Here is a 17,099-nt window from a genome sequence, read left to right on the forward strand (position 1 = left end):
GCAAGTGTGTGCGTTTGTGTGAGCTTGGATATTTGAGTGAGTGTGCACGTGTGTGTTTGAGTGTGTCCTCCATCATCATCATCTTCATCACTTTAGACCATAATTCACCCAAAATAAACATCTTTCATCTAATATTATTATATATTTATATTTAGTACATATATTTATTTCTTTAAATATGTATATATATATATTGTATATCTTTATATATTTATATCTGTATATGTTATATCCTTTATGCATTTATATCTTTATAAATTGTACATATTTATGTTAATATATTAATATATGTACATTTTGAATTTCATCTTTATTTATTTCTATCTTCCTAATAGTTTAATAAAATCATATTCATTTTCAAACTATAATTTGTATTTGTTTGTTTCCGTGGTTTTACTTTGAAAAGCAATCCTCTGTACTTCCGCTCTCCGCAGCCATTTAATCCTTTTTCCCACAATGCTTTGTGTCCACGTCCCCTGCTTCCTGTTTATTGTGACCGTCTCCACCGGTAGAATATAACGTTGATGCCGCTGTGCCGCCGCCCAAAGCTCGGTGAGTACCCGGATCCCGGCCCGGTTCTCCCGGTACCGTCGTTCGTTCCGCGCGCCGCTCTTTGATTGAGGCCGCGCAGCCGCAGAGGAGCGCCGCCGCTCGGCTGCTCATCACCGGCCGAGCCCCGCTCGAGCCCGGCGCGCCGCGCGCGTCCTGCGGGGCGCCGCTCACGCCGCGGCCCGCAGGACGCGGGCTTTGGCCCCTGTGGCGGGTTAGGGCAGGGGGAGCACCCCGCGGGGAGCGCGGCCCGGAGGGGACCGGGAACCGGCCCTCGGTGCGGAGGGGAGGTCTGGGGCTCCTGGACGCGTTGCAGCAGCCGCCCTCCGAGGGCTGCACGCTGGGGAGACATCCGGGCAGTCCGGAGGACCGCGCTCCTTATGTTGATCTAGACCGGGCTGTAATGCGGCCCGCTTCACCCCGAGAGAGAGGGGGTCCCCGCGAAGAGCAGAGGCCTCTGCGGCCGGAGCCACGGAGATCACCGGCTTTCGGCCAAGTGGTCTGGCTCGGTTCTGGTCTGGCTCGGTTCTGGTCTGGGATGTGGTCCTTTACCTCCGTTATGATGCTCTTATTCACCCATTTATACATATTTAGTGTTGTCCATCAGGAGGTCAGAGGTCACCTGTCTTTATTATGACCGTGACGTCACTGAGTGGTGACCTCATATGGTCCAGCTGAGCCCAGACCTGCTGTAGGTCAGTGAAGGCATCACTCTGATGTATAACATGTGATAGATCATGAGTTATGAACTGAAGGTCAGTGAAGGCATCACTCTGATGTATAACATGTGTCATAGATCATTAGTTATGAACTGAAGGTCAGTGAAGGCATCACTCTGATGTGTAATAGATTAATATTAAATGTCTTTATACTCTGAGTTAATTAATCAATTAGCAGATTTATATATTATCTCTAATATTATTCATCATTGTATATATTTATCTAAGTTATGATGCACGTGGACCTGGTGCCTGGATGCCACAAGGGCCCCCATCCGCCTGAGGGCCCCCTAAGGGGGTCTAACGGCTCCTCGTTGCCGCCGGGGGGACCAGGTCCACCTGGGAGGCTGAAGGAGATGGACTCTGCTGGACTCACTGACACGCCTCTTCAATGTCTCATGGGGTCTGGCCCATGGGGTCTGGCCCATGGGGGTCTGGCCCATGGGGTCTGGCCCATGGGGTCTGGACCATGGGGGTCTGGCCCATGGGGTCTGGCCCATGGGGGTCTGGCCCATGGGGTCTGGCCCATGGGGTCTGGCCCATGGGGTCTGGCCCATGGGGTCTGGCCCATGGGGGTCTGGACCATGGGGGTCTGGCCCATGGGGTCTGGCCCATGGGGGTACCTGCATGAGGGTTCTGGTGAGGGCTCTCGTGACGACCTCGCTGTAGCTGCCGATGGTTGTGAGACGTGTGTCCTCCTCTTCCTCAGCGCTGTAGCTGCTCCTCTTCCTCCCGGTTCCTGATGGAGGACTCGGTGTCTGAGTCCGACGCTCTGGGAGCCGACTTCATCACCGTGGAGCTGGACACGCAGCCCATCGAGTACGTGGTGAAGTGGGCCGAGGTCGGCTCCAAGTTCACCATCTCCTGCGTGAAGAAGGACCCGGCGGAGGACCCGCTGGAGGCGGACGAGGCCTTCTTCGCGCCCTACGAGGAGGTGTTCCCCTGCGAGGTGACGGAGCAGAGCGTGGAGATCAAGATGGACTCCGATGAGGAGGAGGAGGACACGGAGGAGGAGGAGCAGGAGGCGCCAGAGGAGGAGGAGGAGGAGGAGGCGGCCGGCAGCCAGCCAGACGGCGAGGCGGACTCGGACCTGGCCGACTTCGAGCCGGACGAGCGTCAGTACCGCTGCAGCTACTGCGGCAAGAGCTACAGCCACGCCTCCAGCCTGTACCGCCACCAGCAGACGCACAGCGGCCGCGCACAGGCCACGCCCACCAAGAGGGCGCTGGAGCCCGCCCAGCAGGAGGCGCGCTACACCTGCCCCCACTGCGGCATGAGCTTCAAGGGCAGCAGGTAACCATGACTACTGTTATTACTGTTATTACGACTGTTATTACGACTGTTATTACTGTTACTACTGTTACGACTGTTATTACTGTTATTATTACTTTTATTACTACTGTTATTACGACTGTTATTACTACTTTTATTACTACTTTTATTACTACTTTTATTACTACTGTTATTACTACTGTTATTACTACTGTTATTACTACTGTTACTACTGTTACTACTGTTACTACTGTTATTACTGTTACTACTGTTACTACTGTTATTACTGTTACTACTGTTATTACTGTTATTACTGTTACTACTCAGGGCTCCAGACTAACTTTTTTTACTAGGAGCACAGTGGCCCCTAACTTAAAATTTTAGGGGTGCAAGCAGAACATTTAGGGGCGCACACAGGGTTTTTCCTGGGTCAAAATGGGTCTTCGGTGCTCCCCAAAAAAAATGTTTGCGCGCTGCGCTCGCACCGTCTATTCGTGCAAGTCAAGCTGTTGAGTGAGTAATCAGCAGCTGGCCCTCGGTCCATTCACGCACCTCACAGTTGTGTATTGATCAGACAAGAAGACACGCTTATCAACTCCAGTGTTTCCCCTATTATAACAGGGTGAAATCTCCACCCGCCACTCTGTAATTTTCGTCTACCTCCCCCCCGTCAACAATTCTCGGCTCGCGTGACAGAGCGATGCGCGCTTCGACATCGAAGTTCTGCACACTCTCACCCCCCCCCCCCCCCCCCCCCCCCGTGCGCCAGAGCTCCGATGCCGGCGCACGCCTCGCTGAGAACATATTCTCTGACATGCACGGGATGAACACAGTTTTTATTTTTTTGGTCGCAAACTTTTTTTTTGCCTTAGGCGCTCGGGAAAACGGCTTAGGCGCGCGCCCAAATTTTCTCTGCAGGAAAAACCCTGACACACTATAAATCGACTTGCAAAGTTTTCCCATCATTTTTACTGTATTACTGATAAATAATTTGACAATATACAATCTTATGCCTGTTTGCCTTCATGAACTGCAAAACATTCACAACAGAGAACTCTTCAGAAGTTACTGTATTGAGTTTAAACATATTTTAAGAGAAAACATACCTTGAGCATGTGCATGTTGCACTTCGATGTGGCCAATCAAAACGTTTGTTGGTTTCTAGAGATGCACCGATCAGGTTTTTGGTGCCGATCACCGATCACTGAAATCAGTATCTGCCGATCACCGATAATACCGATCACCGATCACGGTGTTGATTGAAGCATTCTATTTATTGTGTAGCATTATTGCCTAGGACTATGAGGAAATACATATATAAAGCAACTCAAACATTAAAGAAATTACCGATTTCTTTAAACATTTAGGACTTTTACTTTGAAAAATGTCCTAATTGATACATTAAAATAGTTTGATTGCTATTGTAGGGGATTTCAGATATGTATGGAACACATCTGCATTCATTTCCTGGAACTCTTGGGGAAATCTATATACAGGACTTTTCTTAACATACAAAAGACTGACTAATTTTTATAAACTCTTCCTTGGTCCAGTAAAAATGTTTTAATGTTAGCATAATTTAAGCTAAATCTCAGAAACGATCTATAAAGATACAAAATCAGTTAATTGTTTACTTTTATATGTTCGTGTATTATTTGTCGACATCTTATTTTGAAAAACGGATGTTGTTTCACGTGAATCCTTCCGCTAACTTGATCAAACCCTCTTAGCTCCTGATGGAATGTGTTTACCGTGAGCATCAGTCTATAGGGGCAGACATGTGAGAGTCGGCTGAGTCGACCCAGAGATTCAACTCGGGGGACGGGGACGCCGCTCGGTGGTGAGGATCCCCTCTGACCTCTCACTCTGCGGCCCTCCGCTGCGGTGCGCCTCTTTTCACACATTAGCCCCCCCCCTCTCACACACAGGCCAGCCTTCTTCTTCGGTTTTCGTCTCCTTTCTTCTTCTTCTGGAGTTAATGTCGGTTAGCAAACCAGTCATTCAGGCATTACCGCTAACTATAGTGGGCTGAAGTGTAGAACAAGTTTGTAAACAACAACAATATTTAATAACAAAAAAAAGAAATCTGCTAATTTACTGGTCGCGCATGCGCGAGTTGATGAAAAATTTACTCGCACTGTCTAATTTTAGGCGCAAAATGCGACCATTTGGTCGCAGTCTGGAGCCCTACTACTGTTATTACTACTGTTATTACTACTGTTATTACTACTGTTATTACTGTTATTATTACTGTTATTACTACTGTTATTACTACTGTTATTACTGTTATTTCTGTTATTACTACTGTTATTACTACTGTTATTACTGTTATTTCTGTTATTACTACTGTTATTACTACTGTTATTACTGTTGTTACTACTGTTATTACTACTGTTATTATTACTGTTATTACTTCTGTTATTGCTGTTACTACTGTTATTATTGCTGTTATTACTTCTGTTATTACTGTTATTATTACTGTTACTACTGTTATTACTCCTATTATTACTTCTGTTATTGCTGTTACTACTGTTATTACTTCTGTTATTACTCCTGTTATTACTTCTGTTATTACTGTTATTACTGTTGTTATTACTGTTGTTACTACTGTTATTACTACTGTTATTACTGCTGTTATTATTACTGCTGTTGTTGCTGTTATTACTACTGTTGTTATTACTGTTATTACTACTGTTATTACTACTGTTATTACTGTTACTACTGTTATTACTATTATTGCTGTTATTACTACTGTTATTACTACTGTTACCTACTTCATGTGTCCTCATGTCCTCATTTATCCTCATGTCTCCTCTGGTCCTCACGTCCTCGTGTCCTCATGTCTCCTCACGTCCTCTGGTCCTCGTCTCCTCATGTCCTTGTGTCCTCATGTCTCCTCACGTCCTCTGGTCCTCATGTCTCCTTGTGTCCTCATGTCTCCTCACGTCCTCTGGTCCTCGTCTTCTCATGTCCTCACGTCCTTGTGTCCTCATGTCTCCTCACGTCCTCTGGTCCTCATGTCTCCTCACGTCCTCATGTCTCCTCTGGTCCTCATGTCGTCACATCCTCATGTCGTCACGTCCTTGTGTCCTCATGTCTCCTCACATCCTCTGGTCCTCATGTCTCCTCATGTCCTCATGTCTCCTCACATCCTCATGTCTCCTCATGTCCTCTGGTCCTCATGTCCTCGTGTCCCCTTGTGTCCTCTGGTCCTCATGTCTCCTCATGTCCTCACGTCCTCATGTCTCCTCGTGTCCTCATGTCTCCTCATGTCCTCACGTCCTCATGTGTCCTCATGTCTCCTCACGATTATGTCTCCTCACGTCCTCATGTCTCCTCACGTCCTCATGTCTCCTCACGTCCTCATGTCTCCTCGTGTCCTCATGTCTCCTCATGTCCTCTGGTCCTCATGTCTCCTCGTGTCCTCTGGTCCTCATGTCTCCTCGTGTCCTCTGGTCCTCATGTCTCCTCATGTCCTCATGTCTCCTCTGGTCCTCATGTGTCCTCTGGTCCTCATGTCTCCTCGTGTCCTCTGGTCCTCATGTCTCATCATGTCTCCTCGTGTCCTCATGTCTCCTCATGTCCTCGTGTCCTCTGGTCCTCATGTCTCCTCGTGTCCTCTGGTCCTCATGTCTCCTCATGTCCTCACGTCCTCTGGTCCTCATGTCCTCTGGTCCTCATGTCTCCTCATGTCCTCATGTCTCATCATGTCCTCTTGTGTCCTCATGTCTCATCATGTCCTCTGGTCCTCATGTCTCCTTGTGTCCTCTGGTCCTCATGTCTCCTCGTCCTCACGTCCTCATGTGTCCTCTGGTCCTCACGTCCTCTGGTCCTGTCTGTCCTGCAGGATGCTGGGCAGTCACCTGCGTCTGCACGGGAAGAGGCGGATCCATCCCTGTAACATCTGCGGTAAGGAGTTCAACCACAGCTCCAGCCTGTCGCGCCACCGCCTCATCCACAAGAAGGGCAAGGGCGTCCCCAAGGGCGTCCCCAAGGGCGTCCCCAAGGACGCGGGCCACAACATGGCCGCCCTGCGCCACTCGCTGAAGGCCGGCGGCAAGAACAAGAAGCCCAAGCGGCAGCAGCACGCGGTGGGGGGGGCGGGGCCGGGGGCGGGGCCGCCGGCGGGCGAGCCGTTCTACGCCTGCCCGCAGTGCGACATGAGCTTCAGGACCTCCACCCAGCTGTCCAAGCACCAGGTGAGCCACGTGAAGCAGCTGCTGGGCGGCTACACGCCGGGCAAGGAGAACCTGGGCGAGACCTCGTCCGACCTGAAGATCCGCCTCAAGCTCTGCTCCCGCGACAAGCCCAACTTCTACACCCTCTGCAAGAAGAACCGCCGGCGCCGGGCCGGTCGGGTCGGCAAGCGGGGCTCCGCCCCCTCTGAGGAGGAACGAGGAGGCGGAGCCGGAGGAGGCCGCCACGGGTGCGGCCAGTGCGGGAAGCGCTTTAGCCACGCCTCCAGTCTGGCCCGACACCAGCAGACCCACCGGGACGGCGCCGGGCGGGGCAAGCCGCTCCACTACCAGAAGCAGCTGCACCTGAAGGCCGGCCCCCCCGCCCACAGCAAGACCTACACCTGCACCACCTGCAGCAAGACCTTCATGCACTCCTCCAGCTTCTCGCGCCACAAGAAGGCCCACCTGGAGGAGGAGCAGCGCGGCGCCGAGCGCCGGACCCGGGCGGCGCTGGACGAGAGCGCGCCGCTGGAGTCCGAGTCCGAGTGACGGCGCCCGGCTCCGGGTTCGGACCCGTTTTGTGACCCGTTCTGGGTCGGTTCTGAACCGGCGCTGACTGGTTCTAGACTGGTTTGGGACCAGTTCTGGAAAAGTTATAATTTAAAATAGTTGTGGCCCAGTTGGGGTCCGGCTCTGGGCGGCCCGTGGCAGTGTGTTAGTCCAAGTTTGTGAACTGGACCTTCTCTGGTGTAGATAGCAGCAGGAGGCGGGGCATCTCCATAGATGGTCACACCTGGCCGTTGGCGCTCAAGGATGTTCCCCATGCCCCGCCCCTCTACACGCCATTTCCCATCAGCCACCTGGGGAGAGAACTGCTTCCTCCCATTATACACACAGCACGCAGTGCATTATGGGTAACTGATTCTCCATTCAACGGATTCAACACAAATCAAAGCTGTGGATTCAGCTGAAAACAGGCCCAGATCTAACCGGGCCCAGATTTGATCGGGTTCAGGTCCGACCTGGTTCTGGTCTGATCGGGTTCTGGTCTTATCGGGTTCCTGTCTGACCTGGTTCCGGTCTGACCGGGTTCCGGTCTGATCGGGTTCCGGTCTTATCGGGTTCCGGTCTGACCGGGTTCTGGTCTGATCGGGTTCCGGTCTGACCTGGTTCTGGTCTGACCGGGTTCTGGTCTGATCGGGTTCCGGTCTGACCGGGTTCCGGTCTGACCTGGTTCTGGTCTGATCGGGTTCCGGTCTTATCGGGTTCCGGTCTGATCGGGTTCCGGTCTTATCGGGTTCCGGTCTGACCGGGTTCTGGTCTGATCGGGTTCCGGTCTGACCGGGTTCTGGTCTGATCGGGTTCCGGTCTAACCTGGTTCCGGTCTGATCGGGTTCTGGTCTGACCTGGTTCCGGTCTGACCTGGTTCCGGTCTGACCGGGTTCCGGTCTGATCGGGTTCCGGTCTTATCGGGTTCCGGTCTTATCGGGTTCCGGTCTGATCGGGTTCCGGTCTGATCGGGTTCCGGTCTGACCTGGTTCGAGTTCCGGGTTCCGGTCTGATCGGGTTCCGGTCTTATCGGGTTCCGGTCTGACCGGGTTCTGGTCTGATCGGGTTCCGGTCTAACCTGGTTCCGGTCTGATCGGGTTCTGGTCTGACCTGGTTCCGGTCTGACCTGGTTCTGGTCTGACCGGGTTCCGGTCTGATCGGGTTCCGGTCTTATCGGGTTCTGGTCTTATCGGGTTCCGGTCTTATCGGGTTCCGGTCTTATCGGGTTCCGGTCTGATCGGGTTCCGGTCTGACCGGGTTCTGGTCTGATCGGGTTCCGGTCTAACCTGGTTCCGGTCTGATCGGGTTCTGGTCTGACCTGGTTCCGGTCTGACCTGGTTCCGGTCTGACCTGGTTCCGGTCTGACCGGGTTCTGGTCTGACCGGGTTCTGGTCTGATCGGGTTCTTGTCTGATCGGGTTCTGGTCTTATCGGGTTCCGGTCTGACCGGGTTCCGGTCTTATCGGGTTTTGGTCTTATCGGGTTCCGGTCTGATCGGGTTCCGGTCTGATCGGGTTCCGGTCTGACCTGGTTCCGGTCTGACCGGGTTCTGGTCTGACCTGGTTCCGGTCTAACCTGGTTCCGGTCTGATCGGGTTCTGGTCTGACCTGGTTCCGGTCTGACCGGGTTCCGGTCTGACCTGGTTCCGGTCTGACCGGGTTCTGGTCTGATCGGGTTCCGGTCTGACCTGGTTCCGGTCTGACCGGGTTCCGGTCTGATCGGGTTCTGGTCTGATCGGGTTCTGGTCTGACCGGGTTCCGGTCTGACCGGGTTCCGGTCTGACCGGGTTCCGGTCTTATCGGGTTCCGGTCTGACCTGGTTCTGGTCTCATCGGGTTCTGGACTGACCTGGTTCTGGTCTGACCGGGTTCTGGTCTGATAGATCGTCTAGCTGTTTCTTTTCTTTGCTCCCAGAGTGACTGTGATTGGCTGGTTCTTGCAGCGCTCTGATTGGTTGTCCATAGCTTGCAGAGAGCTGATTGGTCGAGTCGACGTTTGCATGTCCAACCTGCAGCTCGTCGGCCATCTTTGTAGTTTGTTGGCGGCGTTGTGGAGGTCGGAGGGTCAACTGCACTTCTTATTTATGAATTTGGAACAATGTTGTAATATATAAATATTTAAATGGGACTCGAGTAAAAAGAAATAACAAGAGTGTCTCGTTTCCCTCGTTACCGTTGCAACATCGTTTTTGGCTCCAGCAGACGTCCAGATTTTCAAAGTAAAAGCCTTTAAAAAGAATCCTTTAAAGTTCAAAAGAATCCGAATGTCTCAGAAGTTATTGACTCTACCGGACGTCTTGGACCGAACCGGGACCAGGTCTTCCTCCCTGACAGGACCCCCCACCCCCCAAGATACTTTGAGTTTGTGAAAAACATTTTACTGTGTGAATTGAATTTGACTTAATTTAATGGTGAGCTATTTATAAGTGTGACTGTCGTAGAAATACTGGGAAGAAGTCCTCCTCTTCCTCCTGCTCCTGGTTTTCGTTCTCTTGGTTCCTGAAAGCTGCCGTTCTCTTCTTTTTGTCCATGCTGGTCTGGTTCCTCTTCAGTTGCTGGTTCCAGCGCCACCTGCAGGTAGAAGGTTGTTGGTCGTTGTGTCGTGTTTGCCAATAGAATAAAACCCAGTTGACATGTTTTGTCTTGCGTTTTGTAATAAACTTTAAAAACAGATGTTTCCTGTGTGTCTGTGAAGCTCTGCCCCTAACCCATTCTTTAACGCTAACTAAATGATGCTTTAGTATCTAAAAATAATGTTCACATTCTTTGGAAATACTCTGACATACGAAGTCGTTATTTTTACATTCTACTTATTTTCAGACGGAGTTTTGCCATACATCAAAGATGCTATATTCAATCCATTTCTAATGGATGAAGCCTTGGCCTGGAGGAGGGGTCATCAGGTGGTCCCCAACCTTCTTCGAGTGTTTCAACCCTTAACCACAACACTCTCCAGTTGGCGGGTCAGCAGTGATTGGCCAAGTCACTGGCCCCTCCTCCAGGCTTCCAGCTCGTGTCCTCTCTTATGCCAGAGCCAACAGGAGGCTCTCTGCCGCTTCTCCCAACCTACGAACGGCTGTTTTCCTCACGTGGCCTCTTAGTCCAACCCTTGGCATCAGATTCCAGGCTCATTGAGCTGGGAATCCTCGACTACCCACTTCCACTGTCATCAGCCATGTTGTCCACCCCTTGTCCCGGCAGTCCTGGACAAGTTGTTGGTACTTCATTTTCGTTCTCTCTGCCGCCTCCTCACAGTTCTCTTCCCACGGGACTGTTAGTTCCACCAGGATGATCTTCTTACCCTCTAGGGACCACATGATGATATCTGGTCTCAGGGTTGTGGACAGTACCACCTCAGGGAAGTGGAGTTTCCTCCCCAGATCGACCTCCAAAACCCATCCCTGGGCTGACTGCAGGAGATTCTGCTTGACTTGGCTTTGGACGGCTGGTCTCTGACCCTCTTTTACAAAGGCGATGGTACTCAACAGTGGCTTTGTTTTGGCTGGACGTTTCTTTCTCCTCTCTTGCTCCAGGGTGTCTGCGAGCTGTGCCAACACCTTGTCATGGCGCCACCTATACCTCCCCTGGGTCAATGCTGTTTTGCACCCTGATAGGATGTGGGCCATGGTTCCTTTACCGCCACACAACCTGCACAGTGGGTCCTCCCTCATTCCCCACCTGTGCATGTTGACTGGGGTCGGTCGGGTGTCGTACACTGCTCGGAGCATAAAGGAGATCGGCAGCTCCAACCGCCACATCTCACTCCACGTGATGGTTCTTTTGGGAAGGTTCCACCTTGTCCAGGCACCTTGAGTTGCGAGCTCGATGGATTTAGCTCTTCTTCCTCCTTCCTCAAGGTTTCGGACTTCATCCTGGATCATGGTCCTCTTTTCCCTGGGAGTGGAATTTGACCACTGCTGGAAATGGGATGTTCCTAGACCCTGCCTTCCAGTGCAAAGGTTCCCGATGGTATCTTTGGTCCTCAGAGAAGATTCTGCCTGGTTAACAGCAGTGCTGGCGGCCCACTTTCTGCCGGATCTTGTTCTTATTCCTGCTTCCCTGGTGAGTTGGTCTTTGGAGTCCCTATATGTGAGGGAAAGTCTCCACTTGGCAACTTTAAACTCCTCCACAGCTGATGACAGGGGGAGCCGGAGCTGACCCGACCTTATGTAGAGCCCCACTGATGTAAAACTCGGGGGTATCCCCAACCATCTTCGAAGGTGCTTGTTGAACTTCCTCTCCATCCCTTCAACTGTTGTTATTGGCACTTCGTAGATGGTGAGAAGCCACATCAGTCTTTGGAGTAGGCCATGTTGGAAGATCCAGCACTTATATTTCCCAGGCAGGCCAGACTTGTCAATTTTGTTCAACCATTCTTCAACTTGTTTTAAAGTGCTGGAGATGCTGTTTTTGTCTGACAGGGAATCATCATACCACTTCCCAAGGCATTTAATAGGGTTCCCCTGGATGTTCGGGATCACTTCCCCTTGAACAAGCAGCTTGAACTTCTCAGTTGTTTTGCCCTTTTGGATCACCAGACATCTTGATTTCTTGGGCTTGAAGATCATCTTCGCCCAAGTGGTGGCACGCGCTCATTCTTCTGGCAAGCACGGAAAAGAAGATCTTACCCTCCACACTGAGCAGGGAAATGGTTCGAAACTGGTTGATCTGTGTGAATCCCCGTTCTTTTGGCACAAAGCATCCTTCTGCCCTACACCAGTTTGTTGGGACAGTCCCTTTGGACCAGATTACCCGCATAAGCTTCCACAGCCTTCGGAGGAGCTTGGGGCATCTCTTATATACTTTGTAAGGTATACCGCTGGGACCTGGAGCCGAAGATGATCTAGCATGCTTGACGACCTCTTGAACCTCTCTCCATGATGGAAAACCTATGTTTAGGGATGTTGTTGGTGGATCGATGGTGCCAAGCCCGCAGTGGTGTATAGTAACGAAGTAGAAGTACTTCGTTACTTTACTTAAGTAGTTTTTTTGGGTATCTGTACTTTATTTTACTACTTATATTTCTGTTTACTTTTACTTCACTACATTTTGCAATGAAAACTTGTACTTTTACTCCGATACATTTCCCCTGAAACAGTATCGTTACTCGTTACTACGGGAAAAAATAATCATGAGAAACATCGGGGACTGTGGTGGAACACACCGCAGCGCACCTGAACGCATCACGAACACCAGGTTGGGGATCAGTGGTCCTTGCCGCGTGTTTTCTCTTCCCAGTGATGCCCAGGATGCGAGCGAGCGGCTACAGATACGACTCGTTTCATGTGGAGCAGCAATGGAAGCTACTCGTTCAACCACGGGGACCAAGGTCAACGTCCGTGGCCATATTTGGGCGAACTCTTTTCTTTTGTCGGAGTGACAGTTTCTTCCTACCGGATGAAGTGCCTCTTATGCCGACCGAAAGCTACGGAGATATTGGCCTTCAACAACTCACCAACCTCAGGAAACACATTGAGGTAAATTAAGATTAATCCCATGAGCCGTAACGTTAATGTTTAGTCACCATAAACCTGTTAAGATATCTAGCAGTGTTGTCCTCAGGATTGGAGTAAGTTATATCTTTGGCAGGAGAGGGGAGGAAACAGTCTGATTGTCCTACACATGTTGTATGTTAGGCTAACGTTCGCTAGCTATCGTCAATTAAATGAGACAATTAGCGTGAGTGGAGGAAACGGATCTCTAGCGAGTTAATGAGCTGAAGAAGTGTTGACAGTTGTGAGAATTTGTTGATTTGAGTCGTCTTAGCTATAATATAATGCTAATCATTACAGCATTATTATAATTATTTGTATTAATATAAGAGTGACGGTCCAGTAATGGCGATGATATTGATTTGGGTCTGTTGTGTTTAACTACAGAGATACAAGTACATATTCACAAATCAACTCTGGATGCACGACAGTGCATGAAACTAAATGTATAAACTTCAAATTAAAAAAACTATTTTGTACAAAACTTTAGGTTGGGGTCATGACATGTTAGGAAGTGTTATTAATTCTATCATGTCTGTAATACTCTCACTTTATTTCAGGAATGTACTACATCAAGCAGCACATGGAAGAACCCTCCCTGCAGCTATGTGATGCCACCAGGTCCAGTTCATCTGATGAAGAGGACTTCTTCTTCGTCATCTCAAGCGCATGACAGCAGCAAACAGCTGGATGGAGACGTGGATCACGTTGACTTGATGAAATGCTTCCCAACTGTGTGCTGCTGTCTGTGAAGCTAGACACACTCTACCTGCATCATCAGGGCCTGTGAAGCTAGACACACTCTACCTGCACCATCAGGCCTGTGAAGCTAGACACACTCTACCTGCATCAGGGCCTGTGAAGCTAGACACACTCTACCTGCATCAGGGCCTGTGAAGCTAGACACACTCTACCTGCACCAGGGCCTGTGAAGCTAGACACACTCTACCTGCATCAAGGCCTGTGAAGCTAGACACATTCTACCTGCACCAGGGCCTGTGAAGCTAGACACACTCTACCTGCACCATCAGGGCCTGTGAAGCTAGACACACTCTACCTGCACCAGGGCCTGTGAAGCTAGACACACTCTACCTGCACCAGGGCCTGTGAAGCTAGACACACTCTACCTGCACCATCAGGGCCTGTGAAGCTAGACACACTCTACCTGCATCAGGGTCTGTGAAGCTAGACACACTCTACCTGCATCAGGGCCTGTGAAGCTAGACACACTCTACCTGCATCAGGGTCTGTGAAGCTAGACACACTCTACCTGCATCAGGGCCTGTGAAGCTAGACACACTCTACCTGCACCAGGGCCTGTGAAGCTAGACACACTCTACCTGCATCATCAGGGCCTGTGAAGCTAGACACACTCTACCTGCATCAGGCCTGTGAAGCTAGACACACTCTACCTGCATCAGGGCCTGTGAAGCTACACACTCTACCTGCATCAGGGCCTGTGAAGCTAGACACACTCTACCTGCATCAGGCCTGTGAAGCCAGACACACTCTACCTGCACCATCAGGGCCTGTGAAGCTAGACACACTCTACCTGCATCAGGGCCTGTGAAGCTAGACACACTCTACCTGCATCAGGGCCTGTGAAGCTAGACACACTCTACCTGCACCAGGGCCTGTGAAGCTAGACACACTCTACCTGCATCAGGGCCTGTGAAGCTAGACACACTCTACCTGCACCAGGGCCTGTGAAGCTAGACACACTCTACCTGCATCAGGGCCTGTGAAGCTAGACACACTCTACCTGCATCAGGGCCTGTGAAGCTAGACACACTCTACCTGCACCAGGGCCTGTGAAGCTAGACACACTCTACCTGCACCATCAGGGCCTGTGAAGCCAGACACACTCTACCTGCACCATCAGGGCCTGTGAAGCTAGACACACTCTACCTGCACCAGGGCCTGTGAAGCTAGACACACTCTACCTGCATCAGGCCTGTGAAGCTAGACACACTCTACCTGCATCAGGGCCTGTGAAGCCAGACACACTCTACCTGCACCATCAGGGCCTGTGAAGCAAGGCACACTCTACCTGCACCATCAGGGCCTGTGAAGCTAGACACACTCTACCTGCATCAGGCCTGTGAAGCTAGACACACTCTACCTGCATCAGGGCCTGTGAAGCTAGACACACTCTACCTGCACCATCAGGGCCTGTGAAGCTAGACACACTCTACCTGCATCAGGCCTGTGAAGCTAGACACACTCTACCTGCATCAGGGCCTGTGGCTAGACACACTCTACCTGCATCATCAGGGTCTGTGAAGCTAGACACACTCTACCTGCATCAGGGCCTGTGAAGCTAGACACACTCTACCTGCATCAGGGCCTGTGAAGCTAGACACACTCTACCTGCATCATCAGCGTCTGGACACACTCTACCTGCATCAGGGCCTGTGAAGCTAGACACACTCTACCTGCATCAGGGCCTGTGAAGCTAGACACACTCTACCTGCACCATCAGGGCCTGTGAAGCTAGACACACTCTACCTGCATCAGGGCCTGTGAAGCTAGACACACTCTACCTGCATCAGGGCCTGTGAAGCTAGACACACTCTACCTGCATCATCAGGGCCTGTGAAGCTAGACACACTCTACCTGCATCAGGGCCTGTGAAGCTAGACACACTCTACCTGCATCAGGGCCTGTGAAGCTAGACACACTCTACCTGCATCAGGGCCTGTGAAGCTAGACACACTCTACCTGCACCAGGCCTGTGAAGCTAGACACACTCTACCATCAGGCCTGTGAAGCTAGACACACTCTACCTGCATCAGGCCTGTGAAGCTAGACACACTCTACCTGCATCAGGCCTGTGAAGCTAGACACACTCTACCTGCACCATCAGGGCCTGTGAAGCTAGACACACTCTACCTGCATCATCAGGGTCTGTGAAGCTAGACACACTCTACCTGCATCAGGGCCTGTGAAGCTAGACACACTCTACCTGCACCAGGGCCTGTGAAGCTAGACACACTCTACCTGCATCATCAGGGCCTGTGAAGCTAGACACACTCTACCTGCACCATCAGGGCCTGTGAAGCTAGACACACTCTACCTGCACCATCAGGGCCTGTGAAGCTAGACACACTCTACCTGCACCAGGGCCTGTGAAGCTAGACACACTCTACCTGCATCAGGGCCTGTGAAGCTAGACACACTCTACCTGCATCAGGGCCTGTGAAGCCAGACACACTCTACCTGCATCAGGGCCTGTGAAGCTAGACACACTCTACCTGCACCATCAGGGCCTGTGAAGCCAGACACACTCTACCTGCACCAGGGCCTGTGAAGCTAGACACACTCTACCTGCACCATCAGGGCCTGTGAAGCTAGACACACTCTACCTGCATCAGGGCCTGTGAAGCTAGACACACTCTACCTGCACCAGGGCCTGTGAAGCTAGACACACTCTACCTGCACCATCAGGGCCTGTGAAGCTAGACACACTCTACCTGCACCATCAGGGCCTGTGAAGCTAGACACACTAACTGCACCATCAGGGCCTGTGAAGCTAGACACACTCTACCTGCATCAGGGCCTGTGAAGCTAGACACACTCTACCTGCATCAGGGCCTGTGAAGCTAGACACACTCTACCTGCATCAGGGCCTGTGAAGCTAGACACACTCTACCTGCATCAGGGCCTGAAGCCAGACACACTCTACCTGCACCATCAGGGCCTGTGAAGCTAGACACACTTACCTGCACCAGGGCCTGTGAAGCTAGACACACTCTACCTGCACCATCAGGGCCCGTGAAGCTAGACACACTCTACCTGCATCAGGGCCTGTGAAGCCACACACTCTACCTGCAAACCATCAGGGCCTGTGAAGCCAGACACTCTACCTGCACCATCAGGCCTGTGAAGCTAGACACACTCTACCTGCACCATCAGGGCCTGTGAAGCCAGGACACTCTACCTGCACCATCAGGCCTGTGAAGCCAGACACACTCTACCTGCATCAGGGCCTGTAAGCTAGACACACTCTACCTGCACCAGGGTCTGTGAAGCTAGACACACTCTACCTGCATCAGGGCCTGTGAAGCCAGACACACTCTACCTGCATCAGGGCCTCGTGAAGCTAGACACACTTACCTGCACCATCAAAATCAACTTTGAAGATGAACAATACATTTTTTCACTTTAAAGTGATGATTCTGGTTGTTACTTTTGGTTCTGCTTTTTCTGTGTTAATCGTGTTTTATATTTTAGTAATTTCATAGTATTCATATATTGCCAATTCATCCTAGCTCATACTCCTTGTTCATGGCGGCCACAGCACCCAAACAAATAAACTTCATAATTCTCAAAATTCTGACCCT

At 51.0% G+C, this 17,099-nt stretch overlaps 1 protein-coding gene across 1 annotated transcript; it reads left to right on the plus strand.

The window, feature by feature from the left end:
* Window positions 1-465: 465 nt before the first annotated feature.
* LOC130191149 (zinc finger protein 135) lies at window positions 466-8,234 on the plus strand. The gene is made up of 3 exons (XM_056410817.1): window positions 466-552; window positions 1,978-2,561; window positions 6,388-8,234. Exons 2-3 carry the CDS (start codon window positions 2,011-2,013, stop codon window positions 7,265-7,267), a joined length of 1,431 nt encoding a protein of 476 aa, XP_056266792.1. The 5' UTR covers window positions 466-552; window positions 1,978-2,010; the 3' UTR covers window positions 7,268-8,234.
* The last annotated feature ends 8,865 nt before the right edge of the window (window positions 8,235-17,099 follow it).

This window comes from Pseudoliparis swirei, unplaced genomic scaffold, assembly GCF_029220125.1.
Source record: "Pseudoliparis swirei isolate HS2019 ecotype Mariana Trench unplaced genomic scaffold, NWPU_hadal_v1 hadal_27, whole genome shotgun sequence".
Classification (NCBI taxonomy): Eukaryota; Metazoa; Chordata; class Actinopteri; order Perciformes; family Liparidae; genus Pseudoliparis; species Pseudoliparis swirei.